General features: G+C 44.5%; 1 protein-coding gene across 7 annotated transcripts in view; it reads left to right on the forward strand.

The window, feature by feature from the left end:
• Positions 1-23,139, forward strand: part of KAZN (kazrin, periplakin interacting protein) — a 94,407-nt gene that overhangs the window by 34,146 nt on the left and 37,122 nt on the right. For all 7 annotated transcript variants that reach the window (XM_032968132.2, XM_032968136.2, XM_032968134.2 and 4 more), the window contains exons 2-7: positions 12,267-12,512; positions 14,167-14,303; positions 14,465-14,635; positions 18,223-18,258; positions 21,194-21,428; positions 22,231-22,361. In XM_032968132.2, coding sequence (XP_032824023.2) covers positions 12,267-12,512; positions 14,167-14,303; positions 14,465-14,635; positions 18,223-18,258; positions 21,194-21,428; positions 22,231-22,361 — 956 coding nt within the window. The remainder of the gene's footprint in view (positions 1-12,266; positions 12,513-14,166; positions 14,304-14,464; positions 14,636-18,222; positions 18,259-21,193; positions 21,429-22,230; positions 22,362-23,139) is intronic.

Consider the following 23,139-nt stretch of genomic DNA (forward strand, 5'->3'; position numbering starts at 1 on the left):
ACTGAGCTTGTTGATGCGCAGATCCATTCGGCCATTCCCATCATCTCGGCAATCCTTCGACTGATTCTCCTTCTTTGGCTGCCAACTCTGAACAACATCGCCCCCCTCCACTCATCCGTCGGGAGGCTGCGACTGGCATGCCGCTGGAGAAAATTCGCACCATCAGTCTACTGCTGTACGCAGGTTGCTTGCCCGTCTGTCGTCACCGCACCCATTGAACCAACGCACCACCCCAATGTGAAGAGTGGCTCTCATCGGCAACAACGTACCGGGTCCACATGGATGACCTTGCGACCCACCTGCCTGGGTTTGATCTAGGGTGCTGTGACCGTGCCCTGCTCACCAGTTTCTGAACCGGCCAAAGGGCTCTGTACTGCAGACCTGCCCAGCTGCGGCTCACGCACCAACCTGAATTGTAGCTGTGGTGCAAGACATGATGATGTGTAATATTCTGAAAGTTGTCCACTAACCAAGCTGTGAGGCTGTCTGAGGATGATAGCGCATTCTGCAAATGATGAGGCTGCTGCCTGGCTTTGGTGCAAATGCACGTGCTAAATAAATTACAATAAATAAATGGGTGTGGAATAATTAATGCCAAATTGGCATTTCTAGAAGTAACCTTCAGTTTCATATTAACCATCCCATGACCTCATCCACAAAATTAAGCCACTGTGTTCAAGAAAAAGCGATTTTATGCACGAATTAGCATTAAGGCAGTGCTCATCTTCTATTTACAGCCCTGAGCCATTGATGGAAATTCCACATTCCTATAGTGGTTGCCAGTCTATTTACACTAAATGTGATCGAACCTGCAACATTTTGATTGCAAGTCCAGTGTGCGAACCATTACACCATGGCAGTTCCCAGTTGTGTATAGGGTCCCAGTAATTGGTCAGGTGGTGATCCTAACGTTCGTGTAGGTAATGGGTGACAGTGATTGACTGCATGAGAGGGAAATTGCATCACAACAGGATGTATACGTGTGTGTTTTTGTTGATTCGTGGGAAACAAGTTGTGTCCTGGTGGTTGGTGGTTTATGTTTTCACTGCTCCTCTCTACCAGTAATCACACCACTTTACACGAATTGCGTGAGAGAATACATTGCTCAAGTGGTGAGCTTTCACAGGCAGTACTTACGATACTCTTTGGTTCTAATCGGTAAAGTCACGTAGGTAAAAAATAACTTTTTTTACCTACGTGACTTTACCGAATAGAATTACCTACGTGACTTTACCGAATAGAATTAAGATCGTAAGTACTTCTAGATTTGAAGCTTTCGTGACTGCAAGGATCCATACTCTTTGGTTCTATTCGGTAAAGTCACGTAGGTAAATAAAAGGTTATTTTTTACCTACGTGACTTTACCGAATAGAACCAAAGAGTATGGATCCTTGCAGTCACGAAAGCTTCAAATCTAGAAGTACTTACGAATAGAACCAAAGAGTATGGATCCTTGCAGTCACGAAAGCTTCAAATTTAGAAGTACTTACGATCTTAATTCACAACCTTGATCTGAAATGACTCCAGAATCCAGCTCAGCAGTCCACAGCACATGTATCACCCCTCTTGCACAGCGCCAGTACCATCACCTTCCGTCTACACGTTCCCATGAAGCGCTTATGTGCCCTGCACGTGACTTGAGGTAACGATCGCACTCTTACAACTGAGTTGGTGGTCTAAACAACAACACAGCCACACACTTAGCTCCTGAGCAGGTGATCTGGACATGGTTGAGAGCATTTCACAGACACTTTTGGTCACATGGCATGCAAGCAAGGCATGTGGATGAGAGTCGTGCCTTCCTGCTGTGCGTGACCAGCGGTGCGCTCGCCTTTGCTCCTTAAATTTGTTTGTGTCCATCCTGTGCGCAATCTCCTGTTGTGATGCGGATTCTCAGAATTTACACAAAGCATAGGATTGACTCGGCACGCCTAGTAGTGACCATGACAGCATCTCCTCGAATCAACACGCTGACACGTACATTGCCTGGGGTGTGGCAAGCAGGTGTCATTAAAGCACTTACATCTTTCCGTGCTTTTATCTCCGAAATCATAGCATATACAGCAGGGATTACACTTGCAGGGAGCAAGTAAAATATGATTTACATTCTGATGAAAAGTTGAGCAGAGGGCACGGTGACATTTGATGGTGTGGGAGCGACTGCCTTGCAGTCATCAATTCGTGGATGGAAATTGATTCTTAAGATGCTCACGATACGTGCAGTCATGTGTTCATGAAAATATTGATTCAACTATTTATGCAAATGATAGGCTTATGCCACATTTAGGCATTAACTGTATGTGTGGTAAATGTTATGTTGGGCAAATAGGACGAATGATCAGCACGAGACTAAAAGAACAGCAGAGAAATATTGAATTATCCTAAATACAACTGTCAGCAGTAGCAGAACACGTGTGTCAACAAGGACACTCGATTGATTTTGATAATGTTGAAGTTCTGTGCAAAACTAGCTACTACTGGCCACGACTAATTAGAGAATCAATCGAAATTTAAATCAATAAAATTTATTTTAACCGTTCGGATAGCTACTGCCTTAGTGCTGCGTTGAAACGAATCATCAAATAAACCATTATATAAATGCATGCCTACAAAGGGCAGCATACTTCAATAGGTATTACCGTTGGTACGGCTACGTTAATAAACAATAGACAGGAAGGACAAGTTCAAAGGGCTCGCATAATGCACATGCATAATGTACGTTGCCTCAGTAATCCCCCCCCCCACATCGTGCAAGAGCACAGAAGGGTGGTCAACACATCTACGCCTCTATATAAGGAACGAAACAGTTAGACTTCTCCACAAATCTGGCTTTCACCTGATGAAGCAAGTTGTGATTATTGGCAAAACGTCGAACTCAGTTTGTAAATGTAGTGGGTTGGCTCTCCCAACACGCCGGTGTGCTGTACTAGTGACGAATTGGCATGTTCTGTTTGCGTGACAACCCTTACTAGTTGGCTGTGTCGGGTGGTGGTGGCTTTTAACGACACATACATTCTTTGGGTCTTACGGTAAAGCCACGTAGATAAAAAAAAATAATCAAAATAATAATATGCGATCTAATCCAAACAAACCTCTTTTATGCATTTTAAGCCTATTATAAACTCCGAGTAGAAACATTTCCTTTTCATGTGAGAGACATCGTGAAGTCTTATGTTCTCACACAGAGGAGGTTTGTAAAAGTCCCGTGAAGCAACAAGCGTGTGACTCATATGGACTATATATGTTCTGCATCTATGTACTTGTGTCTGCTTGTTTGTGTGGACTATTGTGCTGTGTAATATTCACAAGCCTGAGTTTAACCTCTGGCCTTGTACCTGACTGGTGCTCTCCTGGGTCAACATTAGGGTTGCCGCATGTTCTGCGCAGCCAGGCTTTTCCCCATCAACACTGTACAGTAAACTGTCATAAAGTTCAACGCGATACTGGTACCAGATCTCGGTACAACTCAACTCTTGACACCCAAATACGGACACTAATATCTGGACTGTCCGGATCAAACCCAGAGAGGTGGCAAGCCTGCTCCAATTGCATGTGATGTCTGCCTACAAGGTTCAGTCCCACCCTGTTACTGGAAAGATGGCCATTGCTTTGATCGTTATGTATTTCACACAGCAAGATATATCATATCTCAGAATATATTATCTCATTAATATTAAGCCATTTAAAACCTGCAGGAATACTACTGAGTGCCATGCAGGCCTAGGCTTAGAGATGGGTGACGAGGGTGGCCTCTGAAAGTACAAAGCTCTGAGGGACATTAAACATTCATTAGTCTAGAGAAAGATTGAGTCTTACCTAGTTTTATCGATGCAACATAAAGTGTGCATAAAATAGATAACGCTGGAGCCAGATGATGCATAACAAATGATAAGTGCCTGTTATTACCAGAAGATTACTTTCAATTCACCCAGGTGCCATTTATAATAATACCAGATCTAGTACAGAGAGGACTGCTCTAGATTTTTAGATTCATCAGGAAAATAACAAAAATGAGGCCTAGATAGAAAATTGTGGATGATCAGAATGTTTTGATTGTTTCTGATTGATCAAAACGTAACTCGTATCACTTCCTCACTGTTCCCCCAAAAGTGCTGTCACCTGGCATCTGCTGACGTCGCGATTGTTACCATGAAGACATGTGATACGAGCACAGAGTCGAGGGTGGGGATGAGCCAAAACACTACTTCGGCACTTCTCAGAACACCAAACACATTTACAAGGACTTTTCACAACGGTTTCTATCTCAATACCCCATGACGTTTCCGGAGACGGGAAATGGCAGTGAATGTGGGCTGCAGTGTTCATATGTTTCATAACATAATTGCTATATTTACATTTCAACCACTGTCCATCATGTGGCGGTAACATATTCTCCATTCTTAATGTACCACGTTGTTACATTATTATTACGTTATTCGGCTGGCTGCATTGAGAGGAGAGGTCGGGCATGGTGCAGTGGTTTGCTGCTCCCCACACTGGTCCCACGACACCGTGGCATTATCACGAAGGGATGTCCAAGCAGAGGGGATTTTGGAAACTAAATAAACCCTACTACTACACGCACGTCCCCAGGTGCAGTGGCTTATTCCTCAGCACAGACATCACAGATTCTGGTTTTCCAGTACATCTGCCTCTACATGCGTTACTTCAGGGAGGAAATATTAAAGCTGCTTGTTTTCATATGTTAATGTGATATTATTTTATGATCCCGTGGTATGGCCTTATCTGTAATTGTGCTGCTCTGGTATGAAAAAAATGCACCATGCATTTATAAAGCTCTCTCCAGCAATTAACTATTCATATAGATTGTGTTTAATTACGAGCAACTATGGTGTTGTCATCTGCAATGCCGGCTTGTCTCATGTGCTCGGTGACATTTTGCAAAGTGCATGAGCTGTGTGTTTTGGCAGAGAGCCGTAGGGATGTGGAGCGCTGGAGCTGGAGTCGCGGGGAATCCAGCTCACAGGACGGTCTCTGCAATTCACACCTCTGGTTAAACAAAATAATTCGAGGATTTACGCTCGTCATTTTGGCGTTCCACCCATTCAGTGCACAGTGTTGGCCCACAGCCTTGTACAGTAATGTGTCTATCACACTGATATGTATAACAACAGAAAACTGTTAAATTTGTTCTTAATAGAGGAATGATTGGAAACGCAGAAATGTCCAAAAGCCTTCCTTAATGGTACCTCGTCAATTCCCCTTTTATTTTATTTTATTTCTGGACACGGTTGCGGAGCTTGGGCGCAAAGGCTTAGAGCGTCAGCTGGCCATCGATCGAAGTTGCGATATAGAAGCGTTCACACGTTTCTTGCATTGAGAAAGGTTATAAATGTAGGACTCGCACAGACACGCATGGCACCTTGCACGGTGAATAAAGAACACATGGTTACTGGATGCGGAGGCACGCAAACACACACCCAATATCTCGTAGATTAATAAGCAAGCACAGTAACCGTGTCTCGCTCTCTGGCCGTGACCTTGCTCAGACAGCAGAAGGTCAGTTACCTTCTGAACTCTACGTGCTCATATGCGTTGTGTTCTGCCCCCCCAACGGAATGCGTACGCATGGTTGACGTAAAGTGACAACGTCTGTACAAGAGCTGAAACTCTTCAGGCACGCCATGCTCCAATGATACCGCCCTTTGTTAACACGATATCTGTTTTCAAGATCACGCAGCATGACCCCAAGTCCTCGCACACACGAAGTTTCACTCCTCCAAAAACTAAGTGCAGAATTAACTGAACAATGCCAGATTCCCACTTTTATAATCTGAAATTACAGGCGAAGTTAACTTCAAATTTCAACTGTTGCCATTGAATAGCGAATCTGAATCCTCTATTCCCAGGTTTATAAACACATTAACTGAACCACCTTTCTCGGTGGATGGGGTTCAGAGGCTATTAGAAAGTTCTGCAGAACACTCCCCCCATTATTAATTTCATTCCGGAGCTAACACTTGCGCACTGCTAGGAAATGTATTTTGGTCATGAACGTGCTTAAGGCACCCCACACCACAGCAGCCACTAGGGGGCACGATCTTTCATGCAATTAACCACGTACGCTGCACACCTGTTACACACAATGGTAACGGGAAACTGTTGGTAAGATATGTGTATAAACCTATGGAGATGACGCAAGTAATCTGCAGTGGGGATTAAACATTCCTAGCCAAGTGACTCATCACGTCACCAGATATCTCTAGATGTAGCAATTGCTCGGTATAAAAGGTGGAGTTCTTTAGTTCACATTCTTTTCTCGGGTCCCGCTGCTCTCTGCAGCGTCTCATCCTCAGAATATGCTTGTTATCAATAATGACTTAATCTGATGGAGCCATCCGTGCCAGTTCTTAGTCCGCCAAACGTCCCCGCAGTGCTCGCTCCTACCGGCCACAGCAAGGCAGCCTGCGCTGCCGGGTGGAGCGTCGCCCCCGACGAGCCGGGAGGGGGACCCGCTCGATTTCCGCCAGCTCTCGCTAACGCGGAGAGGCCACGGGCACTGCTCCCGCCCGACGGGGAGGCGCAGTGGCCGCGTCTGGTCCGCGTGTGCCTCCGGTGCCACCGTGCCCCGCAGGGCCCTCGTGGCGAGCTGGCGGCGCTCGCCGCAGAGCCGGGAAAAGAGGCTGAGAAGGGAACTTCAAAGTGGAGCGCTGCAGGGGAGAAGCAGAAAGAGAATTGGGGTGACCTGCAATGTGGCACGTAACCATGCGGCATCGCGGGAAGAGCTGAAATTGCTTTGCAGATCCTCTGAAGCGTATTAATTTATGCAGTGCGGTGTGCAGATTTGAATAGGATATCACGCATAGCTGCCCTGGGAATACAGTTACGTAAAGATTAAACACATTATTGAGTTATGTTTCTTTGGCATTCGTGTACAAACGAGAAAACACGTATTGATGAATGTGCCGAGCTACATTGGCCGAGGGAGCCTATTCGCTTCACGCCTGGGAACTGATTATTCCGTGTGTGGCTCGCACACCATGCTCGGGCTCCTCGTCCACCCCAATCCAAGCTGTAAGAGACTACATTGATCGTTGTACTATTAAGTTTGTAAACTATATGTAAGTTATGGTGTCACCGTCAATAACAACAGGTGAAGTAGTAATAATAATAGGGTTTTTCCCCTTTTATCTGGCAACAAAACTGAAACCTTTTTACAAGGATTCATGTCTGCATTACCCACAATACCTGCAGTCAAAATGCAAAAAAAAAACATACCAAGGGACGGCTTTCTTTTGAGCCTCGAGGCTCAAAAGAAAGCTGTCCCTTGGTGTGGACCAATAAGTTTCAAGCACAATCCATATACATCTTCTTTGGTTCTTTCGGTAAAGTCACGTAGAATGAGAATAAAATAATAAAATAAAATAAGACAATAAAATTCTCACGACGTTTCGGCCACAACACAAGTAGCCTTCTTCAGGTGAAAGAACAGAATTGTCGGGACGACAGTGCTTCAATGAGCGTTGCTAAGATTCGTAGCGTCTTTTAAGCTCGGTGAGAGGCGTGAAGCGCCTTGACAAAGGAGTTTACATATCAAAGCGGGAGAATTTAGCATTGAAATAGCTGAGGGATTAGCGTGTGACAGAAATAGCTATGTTAAAGTCAAAGTTTACATATCAACAGAGGAATTTAGTATATGGACGCTAAAGGCCTCCAACTACCCAACTATCATACAGCATGGATTGACTCGTCCGTCTGAACGGGGCTCGTCGCTGTCCGTGGTGCTAGCGTTGAGGGGAAGAAAACCGCCATTTTTCGCCATATGGCATTGTGATATATAACGACTTATTATAATCTTAGTTCTTTCGGTAAAGTCACGTTGAAGGGAAACAACACGTTGAAGGGAAACAACTCCGGTTATAGCTAACATTTTCATGGAGAAATTTGAGACTGACGCCATCCAGACTGCCACTCTGCGCCCAACCTTATGGAAGAGGTACGTGGATGACACTTTTGTCATCTGGCCACATGGCCGGCCTGCTCTAGACCAATTCTTCGACCACATCAATTCCATACACCCAGCCATCAGATTTACCATGGAAGTCGAAATAGATGGCAAGCTACCTTTTTTGGATGTCCTAATTAAAAAGAGACCTGATGGTTCAATGAGCCACTCTGTCTACAGGAAAGCTACCCATACGGATGCTTATCTGAAACCGGATTCCCACCACCATCCATCACAGAAGAATTCTCTCATCAAGACTCTGTATCATAGAGCCCAATGCATATCCGACCAGGAACACATAGGCAGTGAACTCAAGCACGTACACCAAGCTCTTAAGGCTAATGGTTACTCCGACTATACAATCCGCAAAGCTATCACTCAAACCATGAAGAAGGACCCTCTTGAGGAGCCTTTCAAAACCATCACTTTACCCTACATTGCGGGGATCACAAAAAAGATCTCCAAAATCTTGAATAAACACAAGATCCAGGTCCGTTTCAACACATTACATAAAATCCGTGATCTGGTTCCGTCTGTAAAAGATGTGATTCCGGACATACAGTATCCTGGTGTGTACAAACTAAGTTGCCAAACGCCATGTCTCGGGCCGCATTCGTGAACACAAAGCAGACCTTAAACACGGTAGGATCAACACCTCGACCGTGGCAGATCATTGTTATAATTCTGTAGGCTTACATGCCATTGACTTTTCCAAGACAGAGGTTCTTTGTAAGCCATCTGGCTACCATGAGAGATTCGTTCATGAGGCTATCCACATATACAAGCACAGAGATCATTTCAACCGAGAAGATGGATTCTATCTTAGCAATCATTGGAAAGATTTGATAAACCATTTCAGGTCTTAATTGATTGTTCACGCTTACAGTTGCTTTCAGACAGCATACATTATAAAAAAAAATGTCGTCTCCCCCCTCCTCTTTTCAGAATATAGATGGACTAGTCCTAAATAAACTGCCAAATCGCTGCGCGTGGCGCTAACGTTTTTATAAATAAATAAATACACCGTTTAAAAATAAATGTATGCAAACCAACACACCTGAAGACGACCGTTTGTGTTATGGTCAAAACGTCGTGAGAATTTTTATTGTTTTATATATATTTTATTATTTTGTTGTTTCCCTTCAACGTGACTTTACCGAAAGAACTAAGAATATGAATTACTGCAGTCACGAAAGCTTTAAATCAAAATTTAACGACTTATTGTTGGTTGTTCAGCTGATTGGAGAGTAGATAGAGTTTATTGATAACATTGAGATAGTTTATATTTAAGTTTTTTTATTGGTTTGCTATATGGTATTCGTTATATAGTGTAGTGTATACCCAGTTGCTTTGTGATTAATAGCTCAGCTTATTGAAGAATATATTACATATTGATGTAATATAGACTTAGTTTTTTCACATCGGTTTACTGTATGATAGTTGGATGGTTGGAGGCCTTTAGCGTCCATATACTAAATTCCTCTGTTGATATGTAAACTTTGACTTTAACATAGCTATTTCTGTCACAAGCTAATCCCTCAGTTATTTCAATGCTAAATTCCCCTGCTTTGATATGTAAACTCCTTTGTCAAGGTGCTTCACACCTCTCACCGAGCTTAAAAGATGCTACGAATCTTAGCAGCACTCATTAAAGCACTGTCGTCCCGACAGTTCTGTTCTTTCACCTGAAGAAGGCTACTTGTGTTGTGGCCGAAACGTCGTGAGAATTTTATTGTCTTATTGTATTTTATTATTTTATTCTCATTCTACGGGACTTTACCGAAAGAACCAAAGAAGATTAATCCTTGCAGTCACGAAAGCTTTAAATCGAAATGCATATACAGTGAGGGAAAAAAGTATTTGATCCCCTGCTGATTTTGTACGTTTGCCCACTGACAAAGAAATGATCAGTCTATAATTTTAATGGTAGGTTTATTTGAAAAGTGAGAGACAGAAAAACAACAAAAAAATGCAGATAAATGCATGTCAAAAATGTTATGCATTTATTTGCATTGTAATGAGGGAAATAAGTATTTGACCCCTGCAAAACATGACTTAGTACTTGGTGGCAAAACCCTTGTTGGCAATCACAGAGGTCAGACGTTTCTTGTAGTTGGCCACCAGGTTTGCACACATCTCAGGAGGGATTTTGTCCCACTACTCTTTGCAGATCTTCTCCAAGTCATTAAGGTTTCGAGGCTGACGTTTGGCAACTCGAACCTTCAGCTCCCTCCACAGATTTTCTATGGGATTAAGGTCTGGAGACTGGCTAGGCCACTCCAGGACCTTAATGTGCTTCTTCTTGAGCCACTCTTTTGTTGCCTTGGCCATGTGTTATGGGTCATTGTCATGCTGGAATACCCATCCACGACCCATTTTCAATGCCCTGGCTGAGGGAAGGAGGTTCTCACCCAAGATTTGACGGTACATGGGCCCCGTCCATCGTCCCTTTGATGCGGTGAAGTTGTCCTGTCCCCTTAGCAGAAAAACACCCCCAAAGCATAATGTTTCCACCTGCATGTTTGACGGTGGGGATGGTATTCTTGGGGTCATAGGCAGCATTCCTCCTCCTCCGAACACGGCGAGTTGAGTTGATGCCAAAGAGCTCCATTTTGGTCTCATCTGACCACAACACTTTCACCCAGTTGTCCTCTGAATCATTCAGATGTTTATTGGCAAACTTCAGACGGGCATGTATATGTGCTGTCTTGAGCAGGGGAACCTTGCGGGCGCTGCAGGATTTCAGTCCTTCACGGCGTAGTGTATTACCAATTGTTTTCTTGGTGACTATGTGCCCAGCTGCCTTGAGATCAATGACAAGATACCTCCGTGTAGTTCTGGGCTGATTCCTCACCATTCTCATGATCATTGCAACTCCACGAGGTGAGATCTTGCATGGAGCCCCAGGCTGAGGGAGATTGACAGTTCTTTTGTGTTTCTTCCATTTGCGAATATTCGCACCAACTGTTGTCACCTTCTCACCAAGCTGCTTGGCAATGGTCTTGCAGCCCATTCCAGCCTTGTGTAGGTCTACAATCTTGTCCCTGACATCCTTGGAGAGCTCTTTGGTCTTGGCCATGGTGGAGAGTTTGGAATCTGATTGATTGATTGTTTCTGTGGACAGGTGTCTTTTATACAGGTAACAAGCTGAGATTAGGAGCACTCCCTTTAAGAGTGTGCTCCTAATCTCAGCTCGTTACCTGTATAAAAGACACCTGGGAGCCAGAAATCTTTCTGATTGAGAGGGGGTTAAATACTTATTTCCCTCATTAAAATGCAAATCAATTTATAACATTTTTGACATGCGTTTTTCAGGATTTTTGTTGTTGTTTTTCTGTCTCTCACTTTTCAAATAAACCTACCATTAAAATTATAGACTGATCATTTCTTTGTCAGTGGGCAAACGTACAAAATCAGGAGGGGATCAAATACTTTTTTCCCTCACTGTATTATCATAGTATGTTTTTTGTTTGCATTTTGACTGCAGGTATTGGGGTTAATGCAGACATGAATCCTCGTCAAAAGGTTTCAGTTTTGTTGCCAGAAAAAAGGGGAAAACCCTATTATATATTTTGATTTAAAGCTTTCGTGACTGCAGTAATTCATATTCTTAGTTTTTTATTTTGTTGTTTCTCTTCAACGTGACTTTACCGAAAAAACTAAGAATATAACCCTATTATATATTGGTACTGGCAAAAGAGGTCTCATGATGTAGGTGAAGTAGTGTCAGCACCGTCAATGTTTCCAGTTGAGGTAGATTCGGACTAATACTCCAAACTTCCTCTCTCTCAGGTATTGGCACACGCAGGATAAGTGAACACAGCAGCATTGGAAATATCACAGGTTTTTTACGTCATTGCTGCCTTCCACAGGACCACGGAACTTGTGCAGAGTAGGCAAAACATTGCCACTATAACTGTTCTCAGCCAGCCAGGTGGCTCAGTAGTACAGCAATTGGCTCGCATTTGGAAGGTTGCAAGTTCAAATCCTGTTTAGTATTGACACAGCCAATCATCCGTCTGTGGTCGATCAAGTAGGTACCACATTGTGAGGACATCAATGGTTTAATGGTTGTCCTGTGGATTAACTCAGCCCCACCGTAGGAATGTAGAGGCCCACCACTAGCTTGGGGCTCTAACACCATAAAGCGAGTACATTTGCTTTGTTGTTCTCAGATGGGACGTACATAAGCCACGCCCGTATACGTACGATTCCTGCCCTCCGTGCAGCTGCAAGGTCTCGAAGGCCATGCGAGGTGATCACTGTGAGCGGTGGTGCTGCATGGTGCGTCTCTTCGCAGTGTACCTTCAAAAGGAGGTGGAGCGTTTGCGAGTGGAGATCGCCAGGAGTGAGGAGGTCAACCGGTTGCTGCTTGCCGAGCTCGAGGACTGTCGAGGAGTGGTCCCGCCGTGCGAGCAGTACCCCCCACCGCGAGGGGGGGGCTCCCCCGTGGAGCCTGTGGCCCTCGCGCTGCCCGGCACGCAGCTCGTGGTGCAGCTCACGCAGAAGGAGAACGAACTCGCGCGGGCCAAGGAGGCGCTGCAAGGTAAAGCGCGTGGCGAGCGGCGCACGGAGCGGCTTTGTTGCTGAAATCATATTTCGCTTGAAAGTCGCGTGGGAAAAAAGCCAGGGACAAATTTCTCCAGCAACAAACGTAAAACGGTTCACCTTTTAGAATTGGAGACAAACGTGGCTGCCTGGGCAATAATGGCTAGGGCACTGGATGGGCTTGCAATCCAGAGGTCACCGATTCGATAAGTTTTTCAAATTACTCGCTGCCTCTCTCCAGCCAGCAGGATAATTGGATACACTGGTTATGTTGATTGGCAAGTCGCGTCTGGTCAACAAAGAGACCAAATACCCAGCAGTGGTGTGAGCAAGTAATTGCAGAGCTGCATTGTTGCCGATTATCATTCTTCTTAAGAAAACATTTTCACACGTACTAATATTCAACGTGAATTGATTACCGATTGCTGACTTTTGAAATCATCAATCTTCAGAAAATTATTACTGGTTGACCGATTATGGTTCAACATCCAGAGTTCTCCTTGGGCATGCACGGACATCGAAATGGGTGCATTGACCTACAGCGGCACGTGGCTAACGGAAGGTTACATAAAGAGTTGCGGAGGTCAATGAAAACCTGCAGAGCTTGCATTGGACATGGCAGAAAAAATGATTCAGACCTGGAGAATAATTCCACAGCCTCCTGTCCCCTAACAGGCCAACAACAGTCCATAATTTCCTACTCTAGTGAACATTGAGGCATTGGTGCTCATCGATTATTTACAGCCCTGAGCTAGTGGTGGAAATTCCACATTTCATGGCGGGGGCGAGTCTATAGAACAACCACTGTTGACTTCGCCACAAAGTGGTTCTCACTTTTTTGTCCCTGGAGGGATGATGGGCTGAAGCAACTCCTAATCAGGATTTGAATTCTCGTTATGGTGCGATTGTGAGCTGTTTGCTGTCCCGCTGAGCCACATTTTAAAACACCAGGCATTGTATTAAAACTTGAAAACATGACAACATTGTACACTTGAACTTTGTGTCTTTTTGAATGTTCACATTCCATATTGATACAATGAAGATTGTTTACTTTTAATTTACCATATTCTATGTCCTGTGGTTATATGACTACATTAATAGCCCCAATTCACATGATTAATTCCAGAAATGGTGATTAGAATCATAGCAATTAAAATAGTGGATTTCAGACAATTTCAGTGGTTGTCAGTCATTACGGGTGGCATAACTGGGGTGGGGCACCCGGTTCTTACCTCGCAGCGCCGGGTAGAGTCGAGAGCAGAGCAGTCGGGATGATTTATGACTCTGGTCACTCGCTCAGCGGCAGTCAGTCTCCTGCTCATCGCTCTGCTATTGCTATGTTTACTGTTTCTGTGAATTTTACGCCAATCAGTAGGCACACTAGGTTGTCTCAGCCATAATTAAACATTATTTGTTGATGCTGCATTGGCAGTGTTGCACAAGGACACATTGCGAATGCTCACCACAGTCGTCAATGACGCTGTGATTTATAATCGGCGACGTTTTGAAGCAATTGCCTTTCTGACAATGGCAAGAAGGGCCTTTGCCTGAAACGTTGCCTATTATATATTTTTATTTCTAAAGCCGCAGTGGCATTGATGACTGTTGAGTTTTTGCCTCAGCCATGGCCGACGCTGCTCCTGTTTGTGCAGCCATGAAGGCGGACCGGCGGAGGCTGCGTGAGGAGAAGGGCGACTTGGTGAGCCAGATGAAGCAGCTGTACAGCACTCTGGACGAGAAGGAGGACCAACTGCGCACTTTCATCCGCAACTATGAGCTACACCGCAAGGTTTGCGTGGCCTCTTTCCTGTAAACGTCTGATCACAACCCAGTTTAGTACCTAATTTCCCATTGTACAGCCAATATATGTACAAAATACTTATATTTTCATGTGGAGGAACAGACATGGGAAGGAGGCGTTATTGGCTGACTCTTTATTTATTGTGGCAGGAGAATGAGGAAGCCACTCGGGCCTTGATTGTGGAGCGGGAGAGCTCGGATCGTGAGAAGTGGGAGATCTTGAGACGCGCTCGGGAGACTACGGACCGCTCGCTCGCGCTGCGCGCGCAACTCGACGCGCGGGACAACCGCATCAAAGAGCTCGAAGCGGAGCTCACGATGGTACCGCTCGCACACAAGGATCCCCCGTATATAGCCTTACCAGACTGTTGGGGCAAGTGCTGTTAGTGAGCACCTATGAAGGCCGGTATGGCATATGGGGTGGTGAGTGGCCAGCACCATGTCCAGCTACCTTTGTCTCCCAAGTGGCAATTTTTACATACCTCACAAGGTACTAATTTGAGGTTGAGTCGACCTAGGGGAGGCCCAGGACGGGTTCGTATAATTGTCACTGGTGTTGGCCGTGAGTGGAAATCTAACTCGGGTTGCCGGGCTCGTAACGCAGCACGCTCACCGATACATTACCACTCCCCACACACACACACGTACACATGCACTCTGATACACAGACATACCTTAGTCCATCATTCAACTCTAAAACGGACCAAGACGATGCAAATGTAAAACACATCTGTAGGTGGCTTAGGAGAATTACTGTTACTGGGTGGACATAATTACCAACCTGCTTTTGTGGGTCTTTCAAGTCATTATATTCAAATTCAGGTTCGGGGCTCTCCTGCATGTTGTCTAGTATCCAAATATGCACTGAAATCCAAGATGGTGCCCGATATTGATGGTAAAGTTATAGTTTATCACTAAATTGCTCTTTGAATACTGACACTACACAGTAAAGCCACATGGTGCATGCAGTTAAACAATGTTATTATGACTCTGAAGAGCCTCAAGCAAGATTAAGCGGTGTAATCCATCTTGTAAGAGTGATAAGAAGTGAGCCAGAGCTGCACATTTAATACACTCCATTGTATAATATTTTTTTCAGTGACAGAAATGAGTAGACTTGTTTCTTGTGTGTCCATTCTTGTTTGTATATAAGTTGTGAATGTTTTCACCATGGTGACACACGATTGATTTAGACTGCAATTGTTGCGTTCTTTGGACAGCAAGACACTGCTGAACCTTTGAAATGCCACTTGAACACCCCTCCAATGAGTGACAATAAAGATGTCCACACATCATTCTTGACAAATATAGCACAGATCTGGGCCATCGATGCCCTTCCCGTTAAGCTTTGTTTTGAAAGTGGTGAAAGCGTAGACAATTTTGCCACCCATCATGCTTGCCGTCATAAATCATGCTGTTTAGGATCCAGTAAGGCCAGTAAATGCCAGTCATTTAACATTTAAAAGTGCATCTTCTGTGAATAAGAAAATGACAAGGGTGATCTTCACAAATTCTCTCTACAGTACCCCGGTGTTTACAAATTGAGTTGTACCTGTGGTGATTGCTATATCGGGGAGACGAAACGACATATTTCTGACCGAATTAGCGAGCACAAATCAGATTTGAAACACGGCAGAACAAATTCTTCGACCGTGGCTGATCATTGTTTCAACACAGCGGGTTCTCATGACATTATTTTCTCTGATACCAAAGTACTATGCAAACCTCCCGGTTATTACCAAAGATCTGTCCATGAAGCCATCCAGATATACAAACATAGACACAACTTCAACTGAGAGGATGGTTTCAAATTGAGCAACTTTTGGAAAGATGTCATCAACCAAGTCAAACGTTAGCTGGCTGATAATTGTACAGCCGTTTCCGTTTCTACCAGGATGGTGCTTGCTCTCGTGCAGCACGCCATCGTTCTCCCCGAACCCCCTGCAGCATAACAAAAGGCGGCATAACTTATCCCTCCCCACCCACGTCTCTTCCTGCCCCCCCCCTTAACCTGTATATAAGCTCGGGTGTCCCAGAGCTGTTCACTTGATACAGCAAAATTTGTTGTGTCTGTTCCACCTGAATACGGAAGCTTGTGTTGCCTCCGAAACTTCGTGATTTAATTTAGTTGTTTTCTTTTATTATATTTTTTATTTTACCTACATGACTTTACTGAAAAAACAAAGAGTACTATGCTTATCTTTTGTGTAGATATTCTGTAAGAGGCCTAATTGAAATAAAAGGGAAATAAAATTTTATATTGCCGGGTAAAAGTGAGAAATAAGTATTGAAGTCACGCTAGGGAATTAAAACAAGAACCATCAAGAACATTTGAAAACCTGACTCAGTCCGGAGCATTTGTAGAGGGCACCAGATACATCGAACATGTTGAGGATTCTAGAGCTCCCCTGCCCAAGCTATCTGACCATCACTCTCTGTATGTGACTCGCTTCCAATGCTTCAAGAAACTTGTCAACAAGACCAAACTGAAAGGCCAACTGCTGCAAGGAATGCTTGAGGTTCCTCAGAGTCAGAAGATGCATGTTTTTGGGTGCATTGCACCATGTGGTTTGACTGTGTAGATTACTATTCAGAGAGAGTGAGTGATACACTGTTATTATCATCAATATCTGCCAGCTTGGATTTCAGTGTCATTCTTGGATACTTGGAAAAGTTCACGAGGGCTCGTAAACCTGAATTTTATTAAAATTACTTAGAAGGCCCAAAAACTAAATTTGTTGCTATTTTCCACTGTAATGTTAAAAATGGTGCAAAGCCACCTAACTATTACATCAGATACAACACCACATTGAACAATGTTGTATTTCAAGCCCGTTATAACGCGGCGGTCCGTGGACACAAATAACTCCTTCGTTACACAATTTACCCGCGTTACACTTCTACCCGCGTTACACAACTTCCCGCGTTAGAAGTTGACACATTTTGTGAACGTTGCTGACCACCATTATTTCTACGTTGTTTGCACCGTTTAAACTGAAAAGAGCATGGCTGCGTTATCCAACCTGTAAGCTATACGTAGTGGCAAAAATGATGCAAGATATTTTTATTTGTCAATAGATGCAGTACACAAGCTTGGAAGCGGAAACCTGGCTGTGCTGCCCTATGCAGGAATATAATACAACAACAAACACAACAATGCTGTGATTCATATTCTTGGTTCTTTCGGTAAAGTCACGTAGAAGGGAAACAAAATAATAAAAATATAAAACAATAAAATTCTCACGATGTTTCGACTGCAACACAAGCAGTCATCATCAGGTGTGAAAACCACAGCAAGAAAATTTCAAATGTAAAATTTTCTTGCTGTGGCTTTCACAGCAAGAAAATTTCAAATGTAAAATTTTTTTGCTGTGGTTTTCACACCTGATGATGATTGCTTGTGTTGCAATCGAAACGTCGTGAGAATTTTATTGTTTTATATTTTTATTATTTTATTGTTTCCCTTCTACGTAACTTTACCGAAAGAACCAAGAATATGAATCCCTGCAGTCACGAAAGCTTTAAATCAAAATTTAATGCTGTGATTATTATTATTGTTACTTTGCAGTTGCTGCTGTTATTTTAAACATTCAGCATCGAGTAAGAGTTAAGTTTCCAGGACAAAGCCCTGCTCGGGATGTCCAGGCCAGCCCTTTGTGAGAGTTTGTGTGTGCACGTGGACACGTGGGAGCACACGCGCGATTAATCACCACGTCGTCACCACGTCTCACCACGTCGTCACCACGTCGTCACCACGTCGTCTCCTTGCATGCATCCTCGATCATCGCTGCCCGGTTCACGTGAAGTTTACCTTGTTTATTTCACGATACCTTAATATTACATGCTGCTGCTGCTGCTGTATATGTGTGTATTAAATACTGCTGCTGTACGTGTGTGTGTATTACCAGTTTCTTCACAATGGAAGCAGAGCCTCCGCTACCAATGTAAGCTTTGATTTAACACACACACGAAAGCAAAACAAAGACATAAATTAACATACACCAGTAGTTATGTGTACTACAAGTCAGAATCACACCAAGACTACCGATTTGGTACTACGTTTCATGCCTGTACCTTGCCCCACTCCTGCAGTATGAAAAGGCATTGAATTCCTGCTTCAGTGAGTATTGAGTTGGTGCTCATCTACTTACAGCCTTGAGCCAGTGGTGGAAATTCTACATTAGGCATAAGAATGTGGAGTTCCCAGCACTGGCTCAGGGCTGTAAATAGGAGAGGAGCACTGCTTCAACGCTCGTGTGAGCAGTGAACCGTGGTGAGAGTCCGTGGAGTACGTTGTGGTTTCTGTGTGCTCTGATGGTCCGTACTCGGTTCAAATGGCTACTTGTTTGTGTGCTTCCCCAACCCTAACAGGCTAGATTCAAACAACTCAATCCAAGATGAAGAGTATTAAATCGTGTGGCCTTATTGAAAAGTATATTTTAAAATATTCTGTGATGCAGCGTGGTTGACTGAATTATTTGAACATGGATTACGAACAAGGGAAGATGTGGTAAGATGGGAATAGTTGTGGATGCGTTGCCCCCTAGCGTGGAGAACATCAATAAGCGGACACCTGTGCCTATATCCCATAGCTGTCCCGCCACGTGAAACAAATGTAAGGATTCTTTAGATATCCCTTCAGAAATGGTTCTTGTTTATAAACATCTGGCAGTTCACTTGCATTGGTTCAAGCAAGCCTGACTGCTGAGATATTGAACCAATGCACTCCCTGAAGGCCGTGTGGCTGATGGGATGTGTTAAAAGTACTTTTTTACATGGAGCAACAAATATGAGAAGATGGCGAGTTGTGTCCTTATCGACTTCTATCCACAATGACTCGAATGATTGTTGTGTTGCGTATCATCTAGTGTTGAGAATTATATAAGTGCGCTATAAAAGCCACTTGCTGTGCCACGTTATGCAATACCGTACCTTGGCGGTGGTGGCTATGCTTGTGGCCTGTAGTCCAGCACTGGAGGCAGCAGCGAAGCTTGGTGGATCACTGCAGAAATGTTTTGAAATGTCCTTTCCGCGAGCTCGTCAGATGAATGCGGTACAGAAAAAAATCTCCACCTGTTCTGTCTGTATGGGATGCAGTGTTTCTTCCTTGCACACGTGGGTTTACTCCGGGGGCTCCAGTTTCCTCCCACATTTAAACACTCATTAATTGGCCGATAACATTGTAATATATTGAGGATCACAGAGCTTGGGCAATTGTTGGCACCAACTCACTGCGTGGCTGCTTTCCTGCTTGCCTGCGATTCCTCGTGTCTCGGAGTCGTTCTCTCTCTTTGAGAGTGAGTGAATGCTGTGCACGTTATAAGTTGAAATTATTATAACGAGTGAAGTCTATCTGGTGTCTCAGAAATTCCAGAAATCTACGCATGTACGGTGGCACGCTCTCCCAGAGAGCATCTGGTCCATGCAGGAGTTGGGGGGGGGTACACAGCTGGTCACACGACAAGAGGGGAAGTGTAGACAGTGCATATTGAACACAGCGTGCTCAGCACAAACACCAGAAGCACGGTTGGTTACGTACAGTGCAAAAGAAGTCCAACATACATACAATGCAGGGCCATCGTGAAAATTCAGACAAGTGGGGGTATTTACACAGCTGCTGATTAATTAATCAGCGTGAACGTTGGCCTCTCACAAGATCATTAGTTAAGTAAGGAATACAGTATAAGCTGGCTCCATTCATTCATCACAGCAGCAATACACAGTTTAATCTACATTTAATCATTTTTCATAATCTCTGCTTGAATTAAATTTGTATTATTAGATAAATAGTAGACTATTTGTAGCAAATGTATTTTATTTTGTGTATGCATATAATGAGGGTTACAGGGGGAAAAAAGGAACTCAAAGCAATTCGTGGTGTTAAATAATTATTCATGTGCGGCGCTGAATAGGCATGCTTGAGTTTTTTTTATTTAATAATTTGTAGTGTTTTAGTGCAAGCATTCTACGTGTTTGGTTGCTGACAAGTTGTCGACAAATCCTCACCGGACTTAATACATTGCATGCTTCGCTATTTATGTGATGGCCATGCTGAACTCGGTGAAATTCCTTTGGTTTGAGTGAACGGAACAATTTTGCGCTTGTCACCTTTCTGCTTGGAGCTGACATTTCTACGCGTAAAACAAAATGAGTTTTAGCCCCAACTTAGCGGTGCCTGACCCATGATTTCCATCAGAGAGGGAGCACCCTGACTGCTCAGATTCCGGAACCGTGCCCGTGGGTCCTTGGTTACAACTGCTACAGTTCGTGCCCTGTGCTTTCGCTGTTCCTGGAGATATTTATTTCCTTTGTGTTGTCAACAATGACTGCACGAAAATATCCCACTATAATAAATTTAGTTTGGTATATTTCAGTAATAAGGATGACAACTCTATGGTTGATTCAAAGTTATTTCCGACTCCAGTGAGCATTGAGATAGTCGTGCTCATCTCCTGTTTACAGCCCTGGTGGAAATTCCACATTCCCATAACGGTGGCGAGTACAGTATATCTACAGTGCTTATATGCTTGACTTTCCCACGAAGTGGTACAAAGCGATTGTGAGCCAAGTCACCTCCAGCCAGGGAGTTAACTCTGCTGTCTTCACATCGCGAGCTGTTGGCTCGACCGGACAGCAACCACACCATGGACCGCAGCAAATGTGTCCCCTGGCGTACGAACAGTTCTTCTAAAAAAACATTTTGAACCAATTTAAACTGGCAACTGAACCTTTTATTTTTTAGTTTTAGAGCAGATTTGTTTATATTTAGGTTAGGTTTTGGGTTGGGTTGTAAAAACTAGCGGTTGACTCTGGTTTGTCAGCAAGCAAGTCACATGGCAGTTACGGTGGGTGACGTTGCGCTCGTCATCGTCCCTCCAGGCCAGGCAGTCCCTGGTGGCCGCGAGCAGGGACTCGTCCAAGCGGCAGTCCCTCGTGACGTCGTCCGACTCGGGGGACTCCCCGGAGTGGCCCCTGCCACACGAGACGGTCACGGCAGCGATCCGTAAGAGCCTGCAGAACAGTACGCAGCACGTGGCCGCGGCAGCCCAGTCGGGACACTACCCCCAGCACCCGGCGACCACCGCGCAGGGCGCCTCCACCATGGACAGGAAAGGTGGGTGCCCTAGCGTTCACAGCTGATGATCACGATGACATTTTTTTTTATGTATCGTACATCGTTTGTGCGACATGGCTACGGTATCTCAAACCACCCGGAGAATTTATGACGCGCATGGTTTTTGCACGGAGCCGCGGGAAACGGCAAACGAGCGGGAAGGCAGCCACAAGCAGCACTACCAACAATTTTCCAAGCTTTGTGGTGCCATATTGAAGTGTTTGGCCAACCCCATTAATGAGGGTTAATACGTGTTGGAGGAAACCAGAGTACCTGGAGGAAACCCACTATGTAGAGCTTGGGCACCGGTTCTGGCTGCCTTCCCATTTGCTCTGGTTTTCCGCACCTCTGTGCAAAAAGATGCACGCGTTACAAATTATTCAGCATTTTGTGGTGCAAAACTGCTTGAGCAAAAATTGCCTACCTTGTTGGACCCTCCTGAACAAGGGTCTTCAGACTCTGCAAGCCTTTCCTGGGTAAACAAGTGTAATATTCACGATAAATTAATGTGTTCTTAACTACACCATGTGTAGCCACGTGTGCTGTGCTGACGTGTTGTGCTGGTGCTATGTACTCTGCTGACGTGCTCTGTTGCTGCTGTGCTGTGTACGGTGCTGACGTGCTGTGCTAACGTGCTGTGTACGGTGCTAACGTTCTGTGTTGCTGCTGTGCTGCGGGTGCTATGTACTGTGTTGACGTGCTGTGCTGACGTCCTGTGTACTGTGCTGTGTACGGTGCTAATGTGCTGTGCTGGTGCTGTGTACGGTGCTAACATAGTGGTATTGCACTTCTCACTGCCCAGGCATGGTCAGCGTGGGGCATTCGCGCCGTTCGTCGCTTGTGTCGGAGATTACGACGTCGTCCGACGGCGTGCGCCCGGTGACGGCCAGCGACCACAGCTCCCCGGCACGCCTCCCACACTCGCTGGCGAATGTAAGCGTGCGCAAGACGCCCCCCACCGCCCTTGAGGCACAGCCCCTCTCTTAAACTATGGGTTTATTTTGCTAAACCAGGCGAAAGCTCGACCAGGAGGAGTCTCACTTGGAAGAGTGTTCTGGGTCTCCAATGTGACGAACGCAATTACGTAAATCAAAGTACAACAACGAGGCAAATAGAAATCAGAGCAAAAACAATGCATTCCAGAAGAAATAAAAACACTGTGCACAAACCTATATCCATATTAAATTAAATACATTTCCTGTAGTAAAAGTTCACTCGTACAACTTACTTTTAAAGTACATCGCACTTGCATGCATAGTCTTAAACTATGACTCTTTCTGCCAAGAAACATGGACCCATGATGAATGGTGTAGTGCAGCCACATAGTTGATGTAGCTAACTCGTTATCAGCCACATAGCTTTGGCTGGTCTCTCCAGCTGGGTGTGGTGGCTCCTGCTTGTAATCCAGCACTATTGACATTATGATGGTTGATGTCCCATGCAGTTTTGTAAACCTCCAACACCTGCTGAGCTGAGAGGTAGCTTAGCAAGGAGATTTTGTGAGCACACGCTCAAAATGCTCTTACATGGAATTGGCCAAGCAGCCCAATGCAGGTATCCCCTGAAATTGTTTCTTGAGACTCGGTTTGGCTTTCATTGGATGAATAAATTACATTATTGTTGTAAATGTATTATTTGTATTCATGCTGTGAACTAATGCAGCACAGCTTACAAATCCCACTCAAGCTTCCCATCATAAGCACATTTAAAA

Source organism: Petromyzon marinus, chromosome 39 (assembly GCF_048934315.1).
Source record: "Petromyzon marinus isolate PM22_M1 ecotype Great Lakes invasive population chromosome 39, UKy_Petmar_22M1.pri1.0, whole genome shotgun sequence".
NCBI lineage: Eukaryota > Metazoa > Chordata > Hyperoartia > Petromyzontiformes > Petromyzontidae > Petromyzon > Petromyzon marinus.